The sequence below is a fragment of the Falco rusticolus genome, chromosome Z (assembly GCF_015220075.1).
Source record: "Falco rusticolus isolate bFalRus1 chromosome Z, bFalRus1.pri, whole genome shotgun sequence".
In the NCBI taxonomy this organism is placed as follows: Eukaryota; Metazoa; Chordata; class Aves; order Falconiformes; family Falconidae; genus Falco; species Falco rusticolus.
In genome coordinates this window covers 55,196,935-55,218,269 of record NC_051210.1, presented here as the reverse complement: position 1 = coordinate 55,218,269, position 21,335 = coordinate 55,196,935, and the positions used below count along the sequence as shown (strand labels likewise).

The following is a 21,335-nucleotide window of genomic DNA, read 5'->3' as shown; positions in this document are numbered from 1 at the left end:
ATCACAAACTCTGTCAGGATCATCATAAACTATGTCAGGTTGAGGTTTGTGGCCTGGGTGGCTGATTCTTGCTGGGGATGTGATGCAAATAGGGAAAAGGCAGGAAGTGTTGACTGGAACAGTACCAGGATGATACAGCTTACTGACTCAGGAGGCTTTGTGGTTCATGGGACAGGTGGGTGTCCAGCCACCTGCAGGATTCCAAGGTCTGAAAAGGGAATGCCTGCCATGCTGCTCAGCAGGCCATGAATGGCTGTGTGGACTAAAGGACTGCTTTTTCCCAGGACAGACATTCATCTATGGCTTCCACTTTGTGACTTTAACACTACTGAGGTTTAGATGGCTTTCACTAGGTATAGTGGCACTATTGTTCGTGCAGCATCGTTCCATGGTAAAAAAAAAAAAAAAAAAAAAAAAGCAGTTTGCTGCCAGTCAAAATTACCTTTCCCATACATAAGAAAACAGAAAAACAAGGGCAAAACCCACAAGAGTAAATTCCTGGGAGACAGACAAGTGCAAACACTTTGTATAAGCATGTCCACACTTTCTCCCTTTTGGCAGCACAAAACAAACTCTCAAATTAAAACTGGCAGCTGAACTCTGTCGGTGAGAAAAGGGCTTATCCCCATAAAGGTGTAATACCCAGAAAACAGGAAGCTTGTCAATTGCACAGGCCACACCTCCCACACCCTTAGAGGTGTGTTACTGTCATGGTTTGGTCTCTGCTTCCAGCATATTTCCAGCTTCTCTACACACAGCTGATACTCGTTCCAACTCATTAAATAAAATTTGTTCTTACTGCTGCTGTTCTGCGCTTTTCAATGTTTGCTGAGTTTGCTGCAGGACTGGGACCAGCTGCCTGTGTCTGAAGAGCTGCTAATGTTTATGAATGAGCCGCTGCATACAGTAAGCGAGGCCAGCTGGAAAGCCCAGCAATACAGAAAATACTGACTGATTCTTCTGTTGCTTGTTTCCAGGTTAAATCACTTTGTTCTTCAGCATCTCACCTGTAAAACAGGGTTATGAACTCAATTAAGCTAGAGGAATATGGCACTGTTCTGGCTTTTTGTATGTCTCTTTTTCATGTTTGCTGCTGCGATGCATTGACTTACTGAAGCACGTGCTAGATATACCTATTTCCCCAGTTTTTCTGCTCACGTAAGCCACCTGACACATAGCTATTTCTGGATGTGTAGCCTGCTGAGCACCACAGGTATTACTGCTGAACATCTTAAGACTCAGGCTCATGGGCAGATCCCCCGGGTTTAGCAAGTTATTCCATGTAAGCAGAGCTGTGGTCTCTTTGTCCATAAGTCACAGCACATAGCAAACAGGGCATTGAGTTTATATAAGCTTGCAATGCAAGAGGGCTAAGTGAAAGTTGCATTATTTTGCATTTGCTGTGGCTTCAGAGCTTGTGTACAGAAGCCTCCATGGCTTAGGTGGTGCCTATTGATGTCATACACCCTGTCAGCACCCTCAGGCTCACGTGCATTCAGATCACAAAAAGTACACCCAAGGCTATTTGGGAGGCCTCTCTGCAATATGCTTTCATCCTATCTAATGCTTATGCGACCCTGTTTTCCTTATTAGCTCTATCCTGCCACACTAGCTAGCTCTTGCATGGGTTGGGAGATACCTGGTACGCAGAGAGGCAATTGCTGTTTTCTTTTCCTAAGAGTAAGAGCGATTTCTGCGCATATGTCCTTTGATTAACTATGGTATGTCTCTCTTCATTGTGCTGGTGTCTATATATGTGTGTGAGGTGGCCCATTGCCCGCACAGATTACAAGTGCTGCTCTCTTACTGCTGTCCATGCCTATACAAAGGCTCCCTTGCCTCTTGCTGGGATCCCAGAGAAAGGCTAGCTTGCATGTGCAGGTCTTCTCCTGAAGACCCTTCTCTTTCCTTTTTTAGGTAGTGGTTGCTATATAGCAATTACCTGAAGCAGATCCCAATTAAGATGAAACAATTCAGGACCTTGGATCTTAGTCTTTCTTTACCTTTCAGGGACTTCATGGACTAAACTCCTTTGGATTGCATTCAGAGTCAAAACACAGGGAAAAGTGAGGCTTGCTTTCTCTGCTTGATCGCCTCCTATGCCTCACTTCATCTCTTGTTACAGCCTGGCTTCTTCGAAACAGTGAATCTGTATTTTCTGTGTTTTCCCCTCTGTTAATTGCAAGATCTTAGCCACACCATACCCCTCAAACAACACATAGTTGGGCTCAAGGTTTAATAAAGCAGACATCAATCCATTACAGTATCATTTGTTGTTGCTGCCCGGAGATTTGGGCTCTTCCTACCCCCTGCTGGTTATAATCCTTTCATATTTATCAAAAGAACTGTTTCATTCTGCTATTCTTTACCACCATCTGTATAACAATACTCCTTGTAGTCCTCTGATAATTTCAGATACGCAGTTTAGGGCAGAATTCAGAGTGTTTTCAGCTTTGTTGCCAGAAACATACACTGAATGTGCCTAGTGCCTGGTAAGAGCTGGTACATACACAGATGCCAATGCACCTCATGCTGCAGATTTAAGAGCTGCGGTAAGTTATTCTGGACTTTGGCTCACTACTTCCCACTGTGTCCATTGCAGGTAATTCTGCCTGAGTATGCTTTTAGGTGGCATCATGACAGGGATTACTTCCCTGCAAAAGCATCTTGTGGGTTTATATGTTTAAAAAGCTGCAGGTTACAAGAATCAGCAGACGTTCACTGGGAGAGTGAAGAGATAGCATGAAGTGGCAGAGATGGTAAGGAAGACCGACAAGGACACATGGATACACAGTCAGCAATGGTAGCTCATGTATCTTGTCTTAGGTCCCTGGGCTCAGGTACATTGCTGCAGCCATCAGGTACACCCCTTGGACATACATCACTGCTGTTGCCCTGGTTGACACAACCCAACCATGCAGGTACCAAGCTGCCACCTTAACCCCAGCCGGGTTTTCCAGTCTCTCCCCGTGCCTCCTGCCTGCAGCTGGCTCTCTCTCTGCCTTCTCTTTCCTTGTAGATGCAGGCAACAGCGATGCATGGAGGCAGGGGATTGCACAGACACATGAGCTCCACTGTAACATGGGCAGGAAGAGACTGAGTGGTTGGGTCATTCTTCCTCCATCCTTCAGTGATCCTCTCTTCCCACTCAGTCTGCCCTTTCTAAGCACCCTCTGGGTGGCTGCAGCAGCAGGGCTGGCAAGTGGGAAAAAAACCCAGAAATAGAGAAAGCAACGAGAAAGGAAGCGTTTGTTCAGCAGCAGCATGGCAGTCTGAGGGCTGAAAAAGCCTGCCAGGGTGGTAGGGTGCAAAGATGCCTGAAAACACAGAGCAGGAATGAAAGGTAGAGTGAAGGTTACTTCAGCTCTGAACAGATCGGGTATTTTGACAAAGTTCTGGCTGGGGTGGGGTGGGGTGGGGGGTTGGCAATCACTCTTTAAAAAGACTGGTGTGTGGAGAGGTAGACAGAACAGAATCCTAGTTCTCCCACTCCCTGAGTTGCCCATCACAGTTTTAAACAGACACTGCAGCCAGTCTACCTTCAGCCCTGTTATGTTCGTTGAGTAACCTAATATGATAAACAGGACATTAATATTTATTATGTTGTTAATAATCACCATTAGCAGTATTTTCCATATTATCAACATAGTTTGAGAGGTCACTGGAGGTTAATGAAAGAGCCTGCTTGGACCCTTTGAAACAAAGCCCCATGTAAGTTTTCAGTGCAATTCCCTACGGATAGCTGAGCATGTTATTTCACGTCTCCAAGATGTTAGTTTGAGCCACTCCTTCTAGCACAATGGCAGAATTACTGAGTGAAGTTCTAGGGTCATTGTTCAAATAGATCAGAATAGATGATCTTACAGGCCTTTTCTGACTTTAAAAAACTACTAATCTGTGAACAGTTCCTCTAGTGAGGTAGGAACTACTCCACTGAGACCTTACAGAGCCATATAAATTCTTTAAGGTAATTTCAATTAAAAAGTTCTCACTTTTTTTAACCAAGATAAAGCAAGCATACATAACTCTGAAGCTGAAGCTGATTTGCTCAGTGAAAAAGCATTGCAGTTACACTATCCCCTACCCTGGGAAAAGTCAGCACTCCTTAAGAAGAAGATTTGCAAAGACTCATCTTCTCATGACCCTCTTCCATTTTAATTATAGTTTTCTCTTGTGAAAATACTTTTCTCAGGAATCCAGTACCCAGAGCACTGTCTGGCTGATTGAACAGCATTCTCCACTGTTACTGACTGCCAGGTTTTTGTGTTTCTTCTTCTACCCATACAATCATAGAATACCTTAAGTTGGAAGGGACCCATAAGGATCATTAAGTCCAACTCCCTGCTCCTCACAGGACTACCTAAAGCTGAACCATATGACTAATAGCAATGTCCAGATGGTCCTTGAACTCTGACAGGTTTGGTGCCATGACTGCTTCCCTGGAGAGCCTGTTCCAGTCACCAACTACCCTCTCAGTGAAGAACCTTTTCCCAGTGTCCAATCTGAACTTCCCCTGATGCAGCTTCATTCCATTTCCTAATGTCCTATGGCTGTCCCCCAGAGAGAGGCCATCAGCACCTCCACCTCCTGCACACAGCAGTACATATAACCAGGATTGCCCCTTCCCTGGTGGAGAACCTTGCACTTGCTCTTGTTAAATTTCGTATGGCTGGTGACTGCCTGGCTCTCTAGTTTATCCAGACCTCTCTATAAGACTTCTCTATCCTCAAGGAAGTCCACAGCTCCTCCTAGTTTAGTATCAACAGCAAACTTGCTTAATGTACATTTGATTCCTGCATCCAGGTCATATATCCATATGCATACCCAGATAAAAACATCAAAGAGCACTGGCCCTGAAATCAAGCCCCCAGGAATCCCACTGGACACTGGCTGCCAGCCTGAAGTAAACCCATTTACTACAACTCTTTGAGCCCAACCTGTCAGCCAATTGCCCACCCAACATATTAAAAATTTGTCTAGCTGTGTGCTGGACATTTTGTCCAGCAGGATACTCTGAGAGACTGTATCAAAAGCTTTGCTAAAATCAAAAAACCCCACATCTACTGGCTTCCCTTGGTCAACTAGATGGTTGACTTCATCATAAAAGGAAACTGAGTTAATCAGGACTTTCCCCTTAGGAACCCGTGCTGGCTATGACCAATGTGTTGTCTCAAGTGTTTTTCAGTAACTCCCAGAATAACTTTCTCCACAATTTTATCAACCAGTTCTGAGGATGAAACCTCCATCAAAACAAGAGAGAAAGCATCTTTCCTGTCCTGCTAGGTACCTAATGCAGTTTTATGCTCTTATATGTCTTGCAAGAGAAACAAAAGTGGCTTTATTCTGTTTCTCAGCAGCTCAGGAAGAGTTTGAAGTGAAGTAGCATGCTGGAAACCCCTTCACAACTGTGCTTTTCATTTCCGCTGTGTCCAGAGGAGCATGAGACCTGCAGCCCCAGAGCACAGCCAGAGCTTTAGGAACAGACTGCAACTTTCCTCAGCCCTTAACCAGATGAAGGTATTCCAACTGGGAATAAAAAGGGATGACTTTTATTTGCTCACCTTTGGAAAATGTTTTAAGAGCTACTGTAGTGAATTCCTACCCATTATCTGCATATCAATTATTCATAATTTTCATCAGGGAAAACCAAGACATGCTATACTCATGCAGATGAAAGAAATATGTAATGTTCTCTCTCCTCCCAACCTCTCCTCCCTCTACACCTCATACATTTTCATTTTGAGATTTTTCTTGATCCATATATACCTGAATTTGGAAAATGTGTAGGGTTTATTAGTAATGAAACTACAGGGTTCCATCGTCCCGTCCCGTCCCCCCGTCCCGTTCCCCCCCCCCAATTTTTCATAGATTTATGGATCCATAATCATTCACGTCACGACTGAGGGAGATGAAGCTGGACACGGTAATAGCCCTTAAATCCCCTTCTCTAAGCACTCAGATCTTCGCTGTCAGCAAGATTAAAACGGTCAACAGCAGTCTTCATGTGTCTATATCCCACACGGAGCGCTCACAACAACTGGAGCTGTGGCTGGCAGGGAGAAAAATACAGAACTGCTGCTGTGCATGATAGTACTGAGATAAAGAGAGAAGAAAACAGGATCGTCAGCCTTTGTAGTGCTGACAAGGACTGGTGTTAATTCCTTAATCAGGTGAATGCACAGAAGGGAGAAGAGTAAGAAAAAATAGTATGTTGCAGTTTAACATGCGGAGACAATTTCCTTTCCTAAAGCATAAAGGCAGTGAAAGAGAAGCACCCAATGTCCTCCTGGAGCCCAACAAGGGGAAGAATGACGAAGGCATGCATGTAGATAAGCAGAGTGGCTTTTCTGCTACTGCTCCATTGAACTCCCAGCCCCTGCTGCTCCTGGGACCTGAGGGGAATTACAACTATTATGTGGATGATGAAGATGAGGAAGAGGAAGAGAAAGAACAAGAACAAGGAAAATGGCCAAGTGGAGACATATTTGATGGAGAAAAAAAGCCCTCATCATCCATTCCTTGCTCCCCTGTGCTTTCCTCTGGAGCCCTGGCTAAGGCTTCCACTTCACCCGTGCTGAACATCAATGTTGGTGGCCAAAGCTACCACCTCACCTACCAGGCAGTGGCCATCTACCCCAAGACGCGCCTGGGCCGCCTGGCTACCTCCACTGACCGTCGCTGCCAGCTGGGCCTGTGCGATGACTACGCTGCCCAGGTAGATGAGTATTTCTTTGACCGGGACCCGGCTGTCTTCCAGCTGGTGTACAACTTCTATGCCTCGGGGGTGCTGCATGTGCGGGATGAGCTGTGCCCCCGTAGCTTCCTGGAGGAACTAAGCTACTGGGGCGTACGGCTCAAATACACACCTCGTTGTTGCCGCATTTGCTTTGAGGAGCGCCGTGACGAGCTGAGCGAGCAGCTCAAGGTCCAGCGCGAGCTGCGCTCCCAGGCAGAGGCTCAGGAAAATGAACAGCTCTTCCACCACATGCGTTACTACGGTCCCCAGCGCTGGCGCCTCTGGAACCTTATGGAGAAGCCCTTCTCCTCTGTCACTGCTAAGGTGATGGCAGTGGCCTCCAGCTTCTTCGTGCTTATCTCCGTGGTGGCCCTGGCACTCAACACAGTGGAGGAGATGCAGCAAGTAGACCATAAAAGTGGGGACAGCCGGCCTGTCTTGGAGCACATTGAGACCCTGTGCATTGCATTCTTCACACTGGAGTACCTGCTGCGTTTGGTCTCTACCCCAGACCTACGCCGCTTTGCCAGCAGCGCCCTCAATGCAGTAGACCTTATTGCTATCCTGCCCCTCTACCTGCAGCTGCTGCTCGAATGCTTTGCTGATGATGACCAGCCCCGAGGTCGGGGCTCTCAGCATGAGCATGATATCGAGAAGGTGGGACGGGTGGGCAAGGTGGGACAAGTGCTTCGCATCATGCGCCTCATGCGCATCTTCCGCATCCTCAAGCTGGCCCGCCACTCCACAGGGCTTCGTGCCTTCGGCTTTACCTTGCGCCAGTGCTACCAGCAGGTGGGCTGCCTTTTGCTCTTCATTGCCATGGGCATCTTCGCCTTCTCTGCCATGGTCTACACAGTGGAGCACGATGTCTCCAGCACCAACTTCACCAGCATCCCTCATGCTTGGTGGTGGGCTGCCGTAAGTAAACGCATCTCACCTTGCTGGATAGCCAGTGACCCTTCCTCCCTTCCCATTTCCTTCCTTGCTAGTGTTGATGACAATCTTGCAAACAGCAGGCTCAGATCAGTGAACATCTGCTCTGAATTCTGAGCTTACAGGACATATGCACTCACTCACGCACACGCATGCACTCATTCACCTCTGCTGTAAGCTTAAATCAAGGCTTAATCAGGCAGACAGTGCTGAAATTTCTGTCCAACCAAATACAGACAGTACTTGCACTTTCAGAGAAGTGGGCAAAGACAGGAAAGAAAAGCATTTCTCCACTTAACCCCATTGTCAGTGTTGCCAAAAAAAAAAAAAGTGGGGTGGGGGTGGGGGCAAGGACACACGACCCAAAAACTTTGCATCAGGCTAGCTGCTTGCAGGTGGGGGCAAGGACACACGACCCAAAAACTTTGCATCAGGCTAGCTGCTTGCAGGTGGACACAGGATTTTCTTTCTTGTTCTTTTTCTGCAGATCTACCGTGACCCATCATACAACTGTAAAATGATAAGACATAGTTTATTAACTATAGTCTGGTCACTCAAACTTGTAAAGCCAAAGCTGTCCTAGAACTCTGGCCATTAAATATGCATTAGTACCAACAGCTGTTTTACACAAGAGATTGTGTTCTGTTCCTTTAGGTGGCACGTCTGAGGCACATGTCTGCACCCACACAAAACACTGGAGGTTATTTATACCATGCTAGACTTGGAGAGGAATAAATACAAAAAGAAGCAGAATAGCTCAAGGGGTTGATAATGGGATAAACTGCTTTCTACATCTGGGTCACTGGTTTGAATTCCACATCAGTCAGTGCTGAGAGCTGGTTAATGTCACCTTGAATCTCTTTTTGCAACCTCTGCCAGAAAGAGTGTGATATTAGTCCCATCCCAGGCACTTGGAGTGAGGGTAACTGGCTGAGTTTCAGCTGACAAGCCTCGGAATTGAAGACAGAATGACCTTGTTTCTAGAGACTGCCAATGGGTTAGTGCTGTAAGGCATTTGGGCATATCTTGAGAGGTCTGAACTGTCACTGACCTGTACCATACTGTGTAGGTGGAGGAGTGTTTTCAAGGCAGCGTTTTTTCAGACATAAAGATTTAGCTGAAAATAGAGAGCTGTGAGAGTTTAAAGTCCTCCACCTTGTTTAAATGCTTCCTGACTCTGGCAATGTTCTGGCAGAACTGTTCCAGCACCCCAACATGGAATTTGCCTCTAAAGGGTACAGGAAGCAGTTCAGCTCCAGATCTGGATTGCATTAACACCCATTCACTTGGAGAGGGCTAACCAATACTTCTTAAATATTGTGAGATCAAAATGATAGTTATATTCTTCACGGTAAGCCGCGAAGACAAAACAAATACTTCTGGGTTTATCAAGACCAGCAGACAGTGGAGAGGGAGCTGCAGTAACTGAGTGCTTAACAGGTACCTTCATGCACAAGTATGGCAGTTCCACAATTACCACGTTTACAGCAATGTTTTGGCAGGCAGGGGGGTGGTTTTATCAAGGGCACAGGTAAGAGGGAGAAGATGATCCCTGCCTGCACTGCTGCCTGCAGCATTTCAGAGCTGGAAAACCTACATGTGCAGCATACCTACAGCAGCCTGGAACAAATCAGAGGGTAGCTAGATGCTGCAGGTGCTAAGAGAAGGCAAAGGGTCCATATCTTGGCTGTCGATAATTCTAAGGCTTGTTCTAATCTGTCATCATGTACATTTCATTTTGCAGCAGCTGATGCTGGCTCTCAAACCCATGTTTATAGCAGGTTCCCAGCAGTTTTTTTGACCCCTAGACCTGGCTATGGGTCTGGCTATGTCCAAGTCACTTCCCTGGGGAAGGAAGCCCATGCAAATGGACCGGAAAGCAATCAGGAGATCTTCCCATGCTGGTTGATCAGCATACACACTGGATACACTGAACTGCGTGTGGGGCCCGCAGGAGAGCAACCCCAGCCCATCCAAGGTCACTTCTCCTGGCCAGCCCGTGGCCTGCACCTCTGGTTCAGTGAGAGCTGATAAGATGTGGTGGTTTCAAATGTATGTTTGTTGTGATTCAGTGTGTGGCATTAAAACTGGTCCTACAGACAGAAGCAGACATTTATATATGTAATACATATGTACATGTGCTGAATATCCTTTAAGATGGGGCATGTGAAAGAAGGAAAAAACAGTGAATAAAGGGTTGGGTAATGTGACCTTCAGAGGCCAACTTTAAGCGCTATACACAGGATATGAAAAAATGTGTAGTTCATATATTACTACAGTAAGGATGCTAGCTTTATTTTTTCTTTTGTGAACATACAGGATATATGCAAAATCTTTAGGACTCATTTCTGCAAGCTGGTGACACCATAATCATTTAGATACTCCTAAGAAACCTGCGTGACTAAGTGAAAAAGGCTTATTCAGTTGAGCAAGTGTCTCCGGAAGAGATGCTCTAGCATGCACATTGCAATTCCAAGGCATGAAACTCTTTTTAAAGCCTATTCATTCTTTAAGAGTAAAAATTAAGATACCCCGATCACTCAAATTTCATTAAAATCCAGCAGTGTTCACAGTCTGACACACGCACAGAACAGAAGTATCTCTCTCAGACTGTCACAGGCGATGTAGAAGACTATGCCAGTGGAACAGAACCTTATCACAGGATAATGGTTTTGTCCTGGCTGGTAGAGATAAACATCTTGCCTTCATCTCGGTATTTATTTTTGGAGATATTTATCCTGTATTATCATGCAAATCCAGTGACTTAATTTCCATTAAACCAAGTGACTAATCCTTTTTATTCCACAGGAAGCACCAGGTGCATCCTACAAATGTGCTTAGCCAGTGCTGTCTCATGTACCCTAATGCTTTCTTCATTTGAAATAACATTTTATTTAGCATGTTAGAGGATGGCAGGCTGCACAACGTGACCTTCCAAAGACTTACATCAGTGCTAAAGCCACAAGGGCATTACAGTGAAAGTCCTACTGCCTGTGGTTTATTTCTGCCAAAATTTTATATTACTGTTTCACAGATACACACATTGTGCTAAGATACTGTGAAAAAAAAAATAAAATTAATTGGCTGAAAAATATCCCTTGCAAAGTCTAGGAAGTGTCAGATGGCAGAAGCCTGCAAGTTTTAATAAATATAACTTATTTTTCTCTGGCAGGTAAATGTAACAACTATAAACAATCAAGGTGTGTGCAGTAGAAGTATATAAATTAGGAGTTATTTTATGCTGGCTGTTTGGGACTACATCATTCAGATGTAGCATCCCCATAAGCAAACATTTTTTAAACTAATTTTTACAAAAAAAGTATTGCAGTTCTTGGTATAATACTGGGTCCACATAAAAGACAGTTCCTTCATACATACATAGGCTAAAAAGAGAAAACCCTGATGGCTAAGAAAAAAGCCTGTGGAACTATGCAGAAAATGTGATGGCAGAATGTACAGATTCATATAAAGCAGATACACTAAATACCATCAGTCCCACAAAAAACACTTTAAACAAATCCCAAACCCTTCTTCAAAGGGGAATTGAGCAAAAACTTCTCACCTGTGTACCTGTCTGTCAGTTAAAACAAATGGGAATATTCCTTACTGAAGGCACACATACACCTTACTTCTGTAACCTCTGACACACAGCTGAACAGGGAGATCAAAAAATTTAGCACTTTAAATGTGTGTTGTGAGCATACGCTGCAAGCAAAAACTTTGAGACAATAGAGAAAGATCTTTGTTTTTTCCACTGTTCCTTGCAGGTATGTAACCTTTAAAGGGGATTTTATCCAGACTCTTCAAAGTCCTGGGTCACTTCTTCCTCTATTACAAACATTATATAAATATATTTCACAATTAGCTGAAGCTTTTCATGTGTAAAATATGTATGACAAACAATGGTAATACTCTAAATACAAACATCAGAATAAGTCCCAAAATACTGTGTTTTTACATACAATTTAGATACCGGGCATCTGTTCCAAGTGACACACTGACAGAGCAGAGCTGCAGTTATCACTGGATTTGTGCAGTCAGGGAGCCATCTCTATCTGCTCCCTGCAGCCAAGCTAATCCACCTGCTGGAGACGCTGGCGTGAAAACTGTTTGGAAATTCCCTCTGCAGGACAAAGCTTATAAAACTCCTCCTGAATAGTGTCAAACTGCACTGTTGTCTTTCTGCTGCATGAGAGGGACTTCTTTTAATTAGGGTTTTTTGCATAAAATGGATGGTACGGGAAAAAAGGCAGCAGAGAGTATTTCAGTGCAAGTGCAAAAACACTAACTTTAAAATTGTCCCGGATGCCTGAACATATCCATTTATACGCTAAGCTGAATGTTGGTTTGCCTGTAGGTCAGCATCTCTACAGTGGGATACGGAGACATGTGTCCAGAAACTCACCTTGGCCGGCTGTTTGCTTTCCTCTGCATTGCATTTGGAATAATCCTGAATGGCATGCCCATCTCCATTCTCTACAACAAATTCTCAGACTATTACAGCAAGCTGAAGGCCTACGAGTACACAGCTCTCAAGAAAGAAAGGGGGAAGGTGGACTTCACACGGAGAGCCATGAAGAAAATATCTGAATGCTGTGGAGAAGGTGCAGCCCAGCCTTTGTCACAGCACTGACACAGTTTGTGCTGTGGATATTGGGAAGCAACAAAGAAGCTGAAGGAGAAAGAACAATAGATCAGCCAAGCTAACTGGGGATAAACTGAAAAGCCAAAAGTAACAAAAGTAGATGATGAAATCTGTTTAGCAGGGGGTTGTTTTCAAAAGAAAAGAGGCTCAGACTAAGACAGAAGATTCGTGCCCCGCCTCACCCCCCCCACCCCACCCCCCCCCCCCCGGCTTTTCCAAGCACATCAACTATCTGGAATGACATTCTCAGATTAACCACCCAGAAACTCTGAATAAGACCCACATGAAGATGTAACCCCCTGCTACTGATTAGACCCACAAAAAAGACCCACCATAATCAAACCAAAGGAAAACAAATTGCTGCCATTAAAGGCCAGCTGCCTCACTGCTGTCAAAGCAGTCTCAAAAATTAAACAAATAGAATACCTAATACACTGACTGCATTGCTGAAATTGGTTTTGCACCAGCCAGGAAAACAGCCCAGAGCATTTACCTGAATATTAGCAGCATCTATACTCTTTAAGCTTTCAGCTTGTTTCCACTGTCAGATACCTATGCTTCACTGTTCCAATCTTATTTTTCAAATGCAGCCCTGCAAATGATTCCCATTTTCATACCTAAGCAAGCAACACACTGCTTTTAGTATTTCCATCACCACCACCTCTATAATCATCTTCCATTACACCAAGAAATAGCGAAGAAGTCTGGAGTCTGAATTGATAAATGTCACTGATAAATTCTGAAAACATTTCCAAACCAAAGCCTTCTTTACGTATAGGATTAAGTGCTAAACTATATTTATTTTACAGTATTTAGTGTATATGCTTATTGAATTGTTAAGACTAGTAATAGGCCTGTCATGGGACGTAAGTGTTAAAGCAGCATTTAAAAAAAATAATCAAATGAAACATGTAATAGATAATATCTCATGAAGAATTTTCATACAAAGGATCTTATCAGCAGTTATTTGTAACTAATTATAAATATAATTTAAAGTCAAGATATTTTGTCTGGTACATACAGCCATTAGGGACACAATTTGGACACCTTAGCTCACCCCCAGTAGTACTTTACCTCCTAAGATTACTGAGCCTTCTTGCACAGCTGGATGCAATTTCTCATGCATCAGAAACTCACCCCAAAACCTATGCAATGAATTAACAATTAAATTCAATCAGAATTTCATGTATTAGTACACAGCATCAGGAGTATTTTTATGTAAAAGTAGTCATACCAGTTTAAAAATAGTAACCTGAATAACAGATCTGAAAGAGTAGTTATTTTATTGATACTTGGATAAAAATAGTTAAAAAAAAAAAAAAAAAAGCAACAAAAAGAAGCAATGGTAACAGTCACTGACAGATATGACCCATGTCTGTTACCCTGCCAGCGCTCTTGCTACAAAACAGCCTGACAGCAGAGATGCATTTTTAAATTCTTGAACTTTCATGTTGTGTCTGTGCTACCCTGCTGAATGCAAATGGCTGCATTCAAATCTCAGAGCCACACTGGAGACAATGGTGTGAAGCTCAGTCCTGGAACATCTGAGGGTGAAAAAGTTCATTAATATTGCCACATCCATGCAAATAGTGTCAAGCATAAGGATGTTTCTCCTTTGAATGGTGAGAAGGTAATTAGTAATCAAGTTGCTCTTCTCATTCTCTACCTCCAGACAAATGTATCATAAGGCCATCTGTCATTTTGTTCTTTAGGAATGACAGTCAGCACTTTGTGTGCTGATCAGCTCTGTTTAAAGCTAAACCATGTCTTTAAGGCAGAGCTGAGCTCTGGGAGTTGAATGGGATAGATGTTTGCTGTTCTGGACAATGCAGCAGGCACAATCCTTGCGCTCACTGAGAAGAATAGCGGCTTTACTTTGGCTCTAGGGATGCTATGAATTTGCACGGCCCTTCTGCACAGCAACAGTTCAAGCAGCTTCCTGAAACCACAGGAAGCCTCTCCCCTAGACCTCTGCTGCAGTTCAACAAGGTGGCAGGTTACAAGCATGCAAAAACGCAAGTGTGCTTTATTTCCAAAGTGCAGCTTGGGTTAGATCCATTAAAAGGACTTAAATGTTGGTGATTACTCCACTTGCCAAGATATGCGACACCCTAATTGATTCTCGTGTCTGAAGGAATCAGTACTTGCACACACCACGCAGATGGGAAGCAGATGCTCTGCCTCGCATGGCAAGCTCAGCACCTTCTTGCCACCTAGAGAAACCCAGAGCCTGAGCAGGGGCTGGACCTCCTCACCGCCTCAGACTTGACACAAATCACCACCCTTCTTTCCACCCCACCTGCCTCACCTGCAGGACCCATTCAAGTAGATGTTCTTCATGACACATAAGGGAATTGGCTTTCCACACAAAATATGAGTGGGAGAAAAGGGACTGTTCTTTTTATCAGGAGTCAGAATCAAACATCCTCAGCGAGTGCTTTCTTAACTGTCCAACAAGATTTTAATGCACAAGTCCTTACTGTTTTAATACAGCTGTTTCAAATGAACATTTCAAATGAAACAGTCAAATGGCACACATGACGACGTCCAAAAATAATGCAGGAGAGCTGTGACATTGGTGACTTGAATGTCACAGGGCTTCAACAATCAAAAGATTTCAAAATAATCAGGTCAAGGGAAAATATGCTTAAACACAAGAAAGATGGGAAATACTATTAAAGCTGAAGTAGACAAGACTGTTTTGTATGAGATGTTAACCTGGCATAGCTAAGGTTTTGAGGAAACAGGGTGAAAGATTCTCAAACCACTGAGAAATGAGAAACCTCTCTGAATGTGGACGTGCTGAAGTCTTCCATTTTAACTAATTACAGATACTAATGAGCCCCAGAGGGAAAAGGAAAATATATTCTACCATTATGTACACATCTCTGGTAGACAAAGCAGCAGTCAGTTTATTTGGATGGCCCTGGCTTCACTTTAGGACAATTACATGCTGTTTCATCTACTCATTTTAGCCTGGGAATTATTGGGGAAAAAAAAAAAAGAAGAAAAAAAGACAAAAAAAAAAAAAAAATAGGGGTGATGGTGGTAGAAATCTAAAGAGTCTGTGCCTATATGAGACAGTGGAAAGAAATCCAATTAGAATATGCTTTTGCACAAATCCCTGTCTTAGAAGAACATCACTTTTTCAATGCAGTTCAGCAGCTGTTTGCTTTTCTTGTTCAGAAAGATAGCACTTACAGGAGTAGCTACAGTAAACCACAGATTAATAGGCATCTGGTGCTGTTCTCAGGCTTCTAAGGCGAATAGTAACATTCAGTCTTTAAATACGTATAACTTTAAAGATAATAAACTAGGTATACTTCCAAGTAAAATAACGACTACCAATAATCCTAGGAAGCAAACATTGTCACCTTGCTTAAAAAAATAGCTTCAACTGTTTAGAACGTTGTATTTGTATGTTAGGTAAAAATATTTGATTCATGCTTATCTGCTATTTACAATACTTTTGTTAACTTCTTTATTCAGTAATAGATGAATAACATGCCAATTGACTGTAATCCAGCTCTTTATCTTGGATTGAAAAATGCAAAGGTCAGAAGTACTAGCTTTTTATGTACTTAGGTAATTTAATGGAAATATGCTGAGAAAAATTAAAACATTCTACAGGTAGTATCGAGGTAGATTATCAAGGTTTTTAAATAAAACTTGTCAAAGTGTAATTCTACTCTATAAAATGATTCTGTATTGTCATTCCAACTTCTGGAGCAGATTTGCTGCATTGATAAGTGAAAGTGTTTCACCCCTATTAATAACCATATAAAACAAGTACCATACTTAAAATTGTCATTCTTTCACTATCACTAATACCTGTTCTTCAGGCCATCATGTACCGCTGCAACACTATTTCCTTCGCTGCTTCTGGCAGAGGAAACTGCCTGAAAAGCACTTCTGCTACCAGCTGGCAAAGAGCAGGCAGAACCTGCGCTGGCTGCAGAGCAAGCACAGCCAGCACTGCCGCCAAGCGCGTCGGTCTGCAGAGGAGCTTCTCAAATACGCACACAAGAACAGGCTTGCTCAGTAGGACACTTTTTTTCTTACCAAAAACTACACGTGGAGGCGAAGGCATAGACTGCAAATGAATGCAACAGCCCACCCGTGACAAAGGCTGGGCTGCGAGGCGAGGTCTGTGATCAAACCCTGGTGAAGCCTGATCCATACGGATCAAAGGGACTCCATGCGCCTCGAATCTGTTCTGCCCAGTGCTTGAGGGTCAAGCTGGTCTGACTTCCAAATATCTTAACATTCACCTATTTCTTTTGGGTAAACAAACTGGGGGGTTGGGGGAGGAAAGTTCCAGAAATTCAGGAAAACCCAGGAAGTCACCCACAGGTTGTGAGCACACGTCCCGCTGTGATGGGGGCTGCGACGCCCTTTCAGGCAGGGCAAGGTAGCCGGGTCTCCCTGGGGAAAGGCACGGAAAGGCATGGAGAACTGCTTACTGCTGCTGCCCTGAGGATACGGGCTGCCACATCCCCTTGTCTTAAAAACACATAGTGCCTGCTGCTGCCTGCTGCGTCAACTCTGCTGCACCTTCTTCAGGCGCAGCGCACCGACAGCCTGCAGTCCTGTCAGCGGGAGTGTCTACAAGAACGTGAAACTGTAGTGTAGAATCTGTATCATAACAACTATGGAGTCTAATGCCGCATTTATTACACTGGAGATGAATTTCACTATTCCTTTTTGTTTCTAATAGGAGTACATCTGAATTTTTTTAACATCAGAAAATTAGTCAGGGAACATAGAAGTTCAAGGTAAAGTTACCTTACTTGTTGAGTAGATTGTTTTAGATCAATAGGGAGTATTATCCAGGCTTTTGTTGACAGGATTTAACATAAGCAATCAAAACACAGGTATCAACCAACTGTCATTCCACATTGAGGTATGGCAGGCGTAAAACAATGCTGAGTTTCTGTGTATATTTTTTCCATGCAGTACAATGCATATTCCTCTAAATCTTCATGCACCGAAGGGAAAATGGTGCCATTTTATACACAGATTTGAAATAAAAGTCTGGTCATGCAGCTCAGCTAACCTAAAAGTTCAATTTCACCCCTGCAAAGGCAAGGCCTGTTCCTGGCTGTCAGACTTCTCACTACTTAGCTCGCAGCTTACCATGCAACGCTGCTGTCCGGCTTGTGCTCTGGTGTTCAGGTGAGTTCACCTTTGTTTAGTGGATCTTATGAGCTCGCTAATAGAAATTAATTCAACACTACCACACAGAAATCTTAACTGGTTTGTGAACTGAATCAGCTCAGTGAGTAGCTTGACAAATGCTAGAGCCCCTGTAAGGACAAGGATGCAGGAACATCTGTTCAAAGGCATAAGGAAAAACACTACTGACTCACGCTGCAGCAGGCAAGTTGCCGGATACATCGCACTTGTTAGATCAATGAGGGGCTGGAGGAAAAGAGAAAGACACAAGGTTTTAAGCACACTGCTCCTGCTTTACCTCTTTCCACTGGCCTCCACTACTCTACGCTGTGTTATACTTGCATCGTCCCACTGCAATTTGCTTTGACATTGCTTTTCAAAAGCATCTTTCCTTCAGCAACAATTTCTTTTCCCCCAGTCCCTTCACCTTCAGAAATCTGCAAATACCTGCTTGCCTCCTCCCTGTGTTTCTCTCTGCACTGTCACATCCTTTATTCAAATCCTACCACAAAATTCACCTTCCAAACAAGTCAGAGCCTCTGTCTGTGATAAAGCTCACCATTACCGATGCAGATTCACTAAGTTAGTGCCTTATCCTAACTCACTTTCCACACCTGCCTGAAAAGCAAATTTTCATGCATAAATATGGATTCTGTTCATGGTCTGTCACACAGAATCCCGAGTAGAACAGTCATCAGTCCAGTGCTAACACAACACTCTCCCTTTGCAAAGATGAAATGCTTTGGGCTTCATTCATGCCCTTTAGTGTCTATTATTACATTTATATTATTAATAATCTAAAGTAAGCTTGGTTTAATGAAACTATTACATTGCTTATTTCATTTTCACTAAAAAATTCCCACCTTTATACAGGAAACCAATTAAAAACAACAAAAAGCTTCCTAGGTATCATGACCTGGTGCAAGTTACTTGTTAGAAAGCAGGGCCTACGCACTGCAGCAACTGCAACCTGAGCAGCACCACAGTGCCTGAGAGCAGACAATGCACACACAGATTTCCCACCTTAGTGCACCATACAAAATTAAAGGAAAGTATGACTAACAGCAGACATGCAAAGAGCACCCGAAGCAGAAGAAAACAGGGTATTTGAGATGTACCGTTATGGTGCTTATACCATTTCTTCTGTCAGTAACTACTAATCTCAAAGGCTGGTGCCAACATGCACTTCTTAATACCTGAGCAGCAAACTAAAGAGGGAAATGTTCAGACAGTGTGAAGCTGAATCATAGTCTGTGAAACCAAAAGGTCCTCCAGCTTGGGCATGACACTGCATAAAATGGGAAATGCAACATTATGTTTGGCATCTATCATTGATAAGGACATTTTAAAGAGAAATCACTGGATCTGCATGGACACTGGCGAGCACTACCGATTCTGGCAGGCAGATCCCAGTAGCTCCCTCATTCCTGGGCCTTGGCTAATAAAATACCATGAAATTTGGACTTGAAATGGCCAATTGAACCATTTTTAATTCTTTTGAAGAGAAATCATTCAGACATTTCTCAAATATGTCTTTAAATTGGTACCTGCCTGTTCTTTTCACTGCCTACTATAAAAAGACTTGGAATTTGAAACAGGCTTTAAGCATTTAAACTCTTCAGATAAAGAGAAAAACCAGAAAAAATGCTTAAGTGGAAAAACTGGTGGCACCAATTTTTAAAACAGCCTTTGAAAGCACTTCAACTGTAAGACTAATTTTGACTGCCATGAAAATTGGTGCTACCACCATGCTGTGAATATGACTTATTAGCAGGTGTGGTGGCACCCAATCTTCTTCATCTAACCACTCTCTGGGAGCAGAAACTTTAACCAATGCAACATATTGAACCAACTCCCATATTCCCTTATTACCTTTGTCCACAAAAAACCTTTTATCAGGAATGCTTATAAATTAATACATCTTTAAAATTAAAAGTCCTGGGTTGTTTGTTTGTGGGGCTTGTTTGTTTGTTTGTTTTCCCCCACAAGTATCTTGTTTGTATCTGTTTTACAAGGAAAAACTTTTTGATGACTTTTTACTTCAATGCTTCTAGCACCTGTTCATATATGCCTGTATACCCAGAGCTCCTGTCAGCTACCTCCTGTATGGTTTTTATGACTGTCCCACTATTCTAACAAAAGATGCAGCCCATGTAGACAAATTCTAGTCAGCACAGATTGGTAAGCTACAGCAATGACAGAGAGAAGCAGCTGTGGGGAAGACAGGACAAATCAGAGAATCTTTAAGATTTTTGTATTTTGTAAAGCACTTTAAGACACATTATGACTGAAAGAGCATACAAATCCAACAATTAAAACCATTTTCCATGACAGCAGATGACAGATGACTAAATCCACTTCAACCAGTATGGCCCTTGACAAAACTTTAAATACACAACTATTGCAGGAGAAAAGTCACAGAGATATATACTGTTAAATTGGGCATACGTAAGGAATTACTGCTGATAACTCAAGACTGAGTTTACCTGGCATATTTTGCATTTTTTTCAGCCATCAGTGGCTTTCCCTTCACTCAGTCCCTCCCCGTAATGCAGCTTGCAAATGATACTCTACTTGCTACTTTGGATGCTACAGCAAAGTGGGTTACCGCTTTTGCATACCTCTAAAAATCACATCAAGGAAAGCTTGCACTGCTGAAATTTGCCGTTACAGGGATTGGAGAAAAGATGCAGAACACAGTACAACAGATTTAATTTCTCTTCAATAGATTCATATCTCTTAAACAGCAATCCTTTCTAGTAATGCCTATTTCTCTTTATTAGACCGTTAGTCCAATGGTAACTACCATTAGCAGATCTTGGAAGACTTTACATTTCCTACGAGTCCAGGGTCTCAAAGAAAACAAAGGGCTTTAAAAAACAACAAATTGTTAACAGTTGAAAGAAAGTACCATTTACAGAATGGAGCACGTAAGGAAGCAGCTCAATACAACAGCTTTAAACCCCAAGCAGAAAACAGGAAAAGTGCTGGAAGAACAGTATGGTTAGAGCAAATGAACTATTGTGGTTTCACAGAGCAGCTGAAGAATGCTGTGCAAAATGGGTGGGTTTTGGCAATGATCTTGAATTTGATAATGCAAACTGTCTAATGAACACTAGAGATTTCTTCTCCCAAGAAGTCAGAAGGAAATGTGTCTTGGTTAATGCAATGAACACTTACATGGATCTTTTAAAGACGTAAGAAACAAACCCCCTACTTTCAGTATTTGATTAGTACCATTTTATAACTTTTTTTAGACATACTACAGGAACAGTGAAAACACTTATGTAGAAACCTTAAATACTAAGTGATGTGCATATGTGGATATGGCGTTGTGTCCATTCTGACAAGTGCACAATCTAACCAGAGAAGAGATAGACAGGAGTAAAAAAGAAAGTCTCACAGCTTAGGGGTCACAGTCTGCCTGCAATGTGAATATTGTTCTGAAAACGTTCCCCCTTTTTTTCCAGCTACTTCAATCATTCTGCATTTTCTGCTGACCCCACTTTGTCCTCAGTTCTGCATTCAGAAAAAAACTCAAGAGGCACTGTACAGATTTTTTGCTTCTAAAGAAAAGATATGTTGGTGGAGCCCGCGGAAAAGGCAAACCACTGCTTGTTCTCCTGCCGTCAGCAGAAAGGGGAAAGCTGGTCCTCTACGTTACAGAGAGAGGTATTAAGTTGCAATTAAGTACCTATCTGTATACCCCTATTTCCAAGGCAATGGGAAATACACTATTACACACTAATATACACTATTATCAAGGTAATGGGACCTCTGTTTTCCAAGAACCAAAAATAAAATAAACATCACTGCCTTTTTTGTCCTTGACTGGTCTAGCATTCA

At 42.9% G+C, this 21,335-nt stretch overlaps 1 protein-coding gene across 1 annotated transcript; it reads left to right on the top strand.

The window, feature by feature from the left end:
* The first annotated feature begins 6,006 nt into the window (after positions 1 to 6,006).
* Positions 6,007 to 16,802, top strand: KCNV2 (potassium voltage-gated channel modifier subfamily V member 2). Its single transcript, XM_037374488.1, has 2 exons — positions 6,007 to 7,654; positions 12,027 to 16,802. Exons 1-2 carry the CDS (start codon positions 6,209 to 6,211, stop codon positions 12,300 to 12,302), a joined length of 1,722 nt encoding a protein of 573 aa, XP_037230385.1. The 5' UTR covers positions 6,007 to 6,208; the 3' UTR covers positions 12,303 to 16,802.
* The last annotated feature ends 4,533 nt before the right edge of the window (positions 16,803 to 21,335 follow it).

What these genes read in the sequence shown, in the direction of transcription:
- KCNV2 (XM_037374488.1), top strand. Translation starts at nt 6,209, where the DNA reads ATGTTGCAGTTTAACATGCGGAGACAATTTCCTTTCCTAAAGCATAAA. An exon ending in ATGCTTGGTGGTGGGCTGCC is followed by an intron (nt 7,655 to 12,026) that starts GTAAGTAAACGC and finishes GTTTGCCTGTAG; the next exon opens with GTCAGCATCTCTACAGTGGG.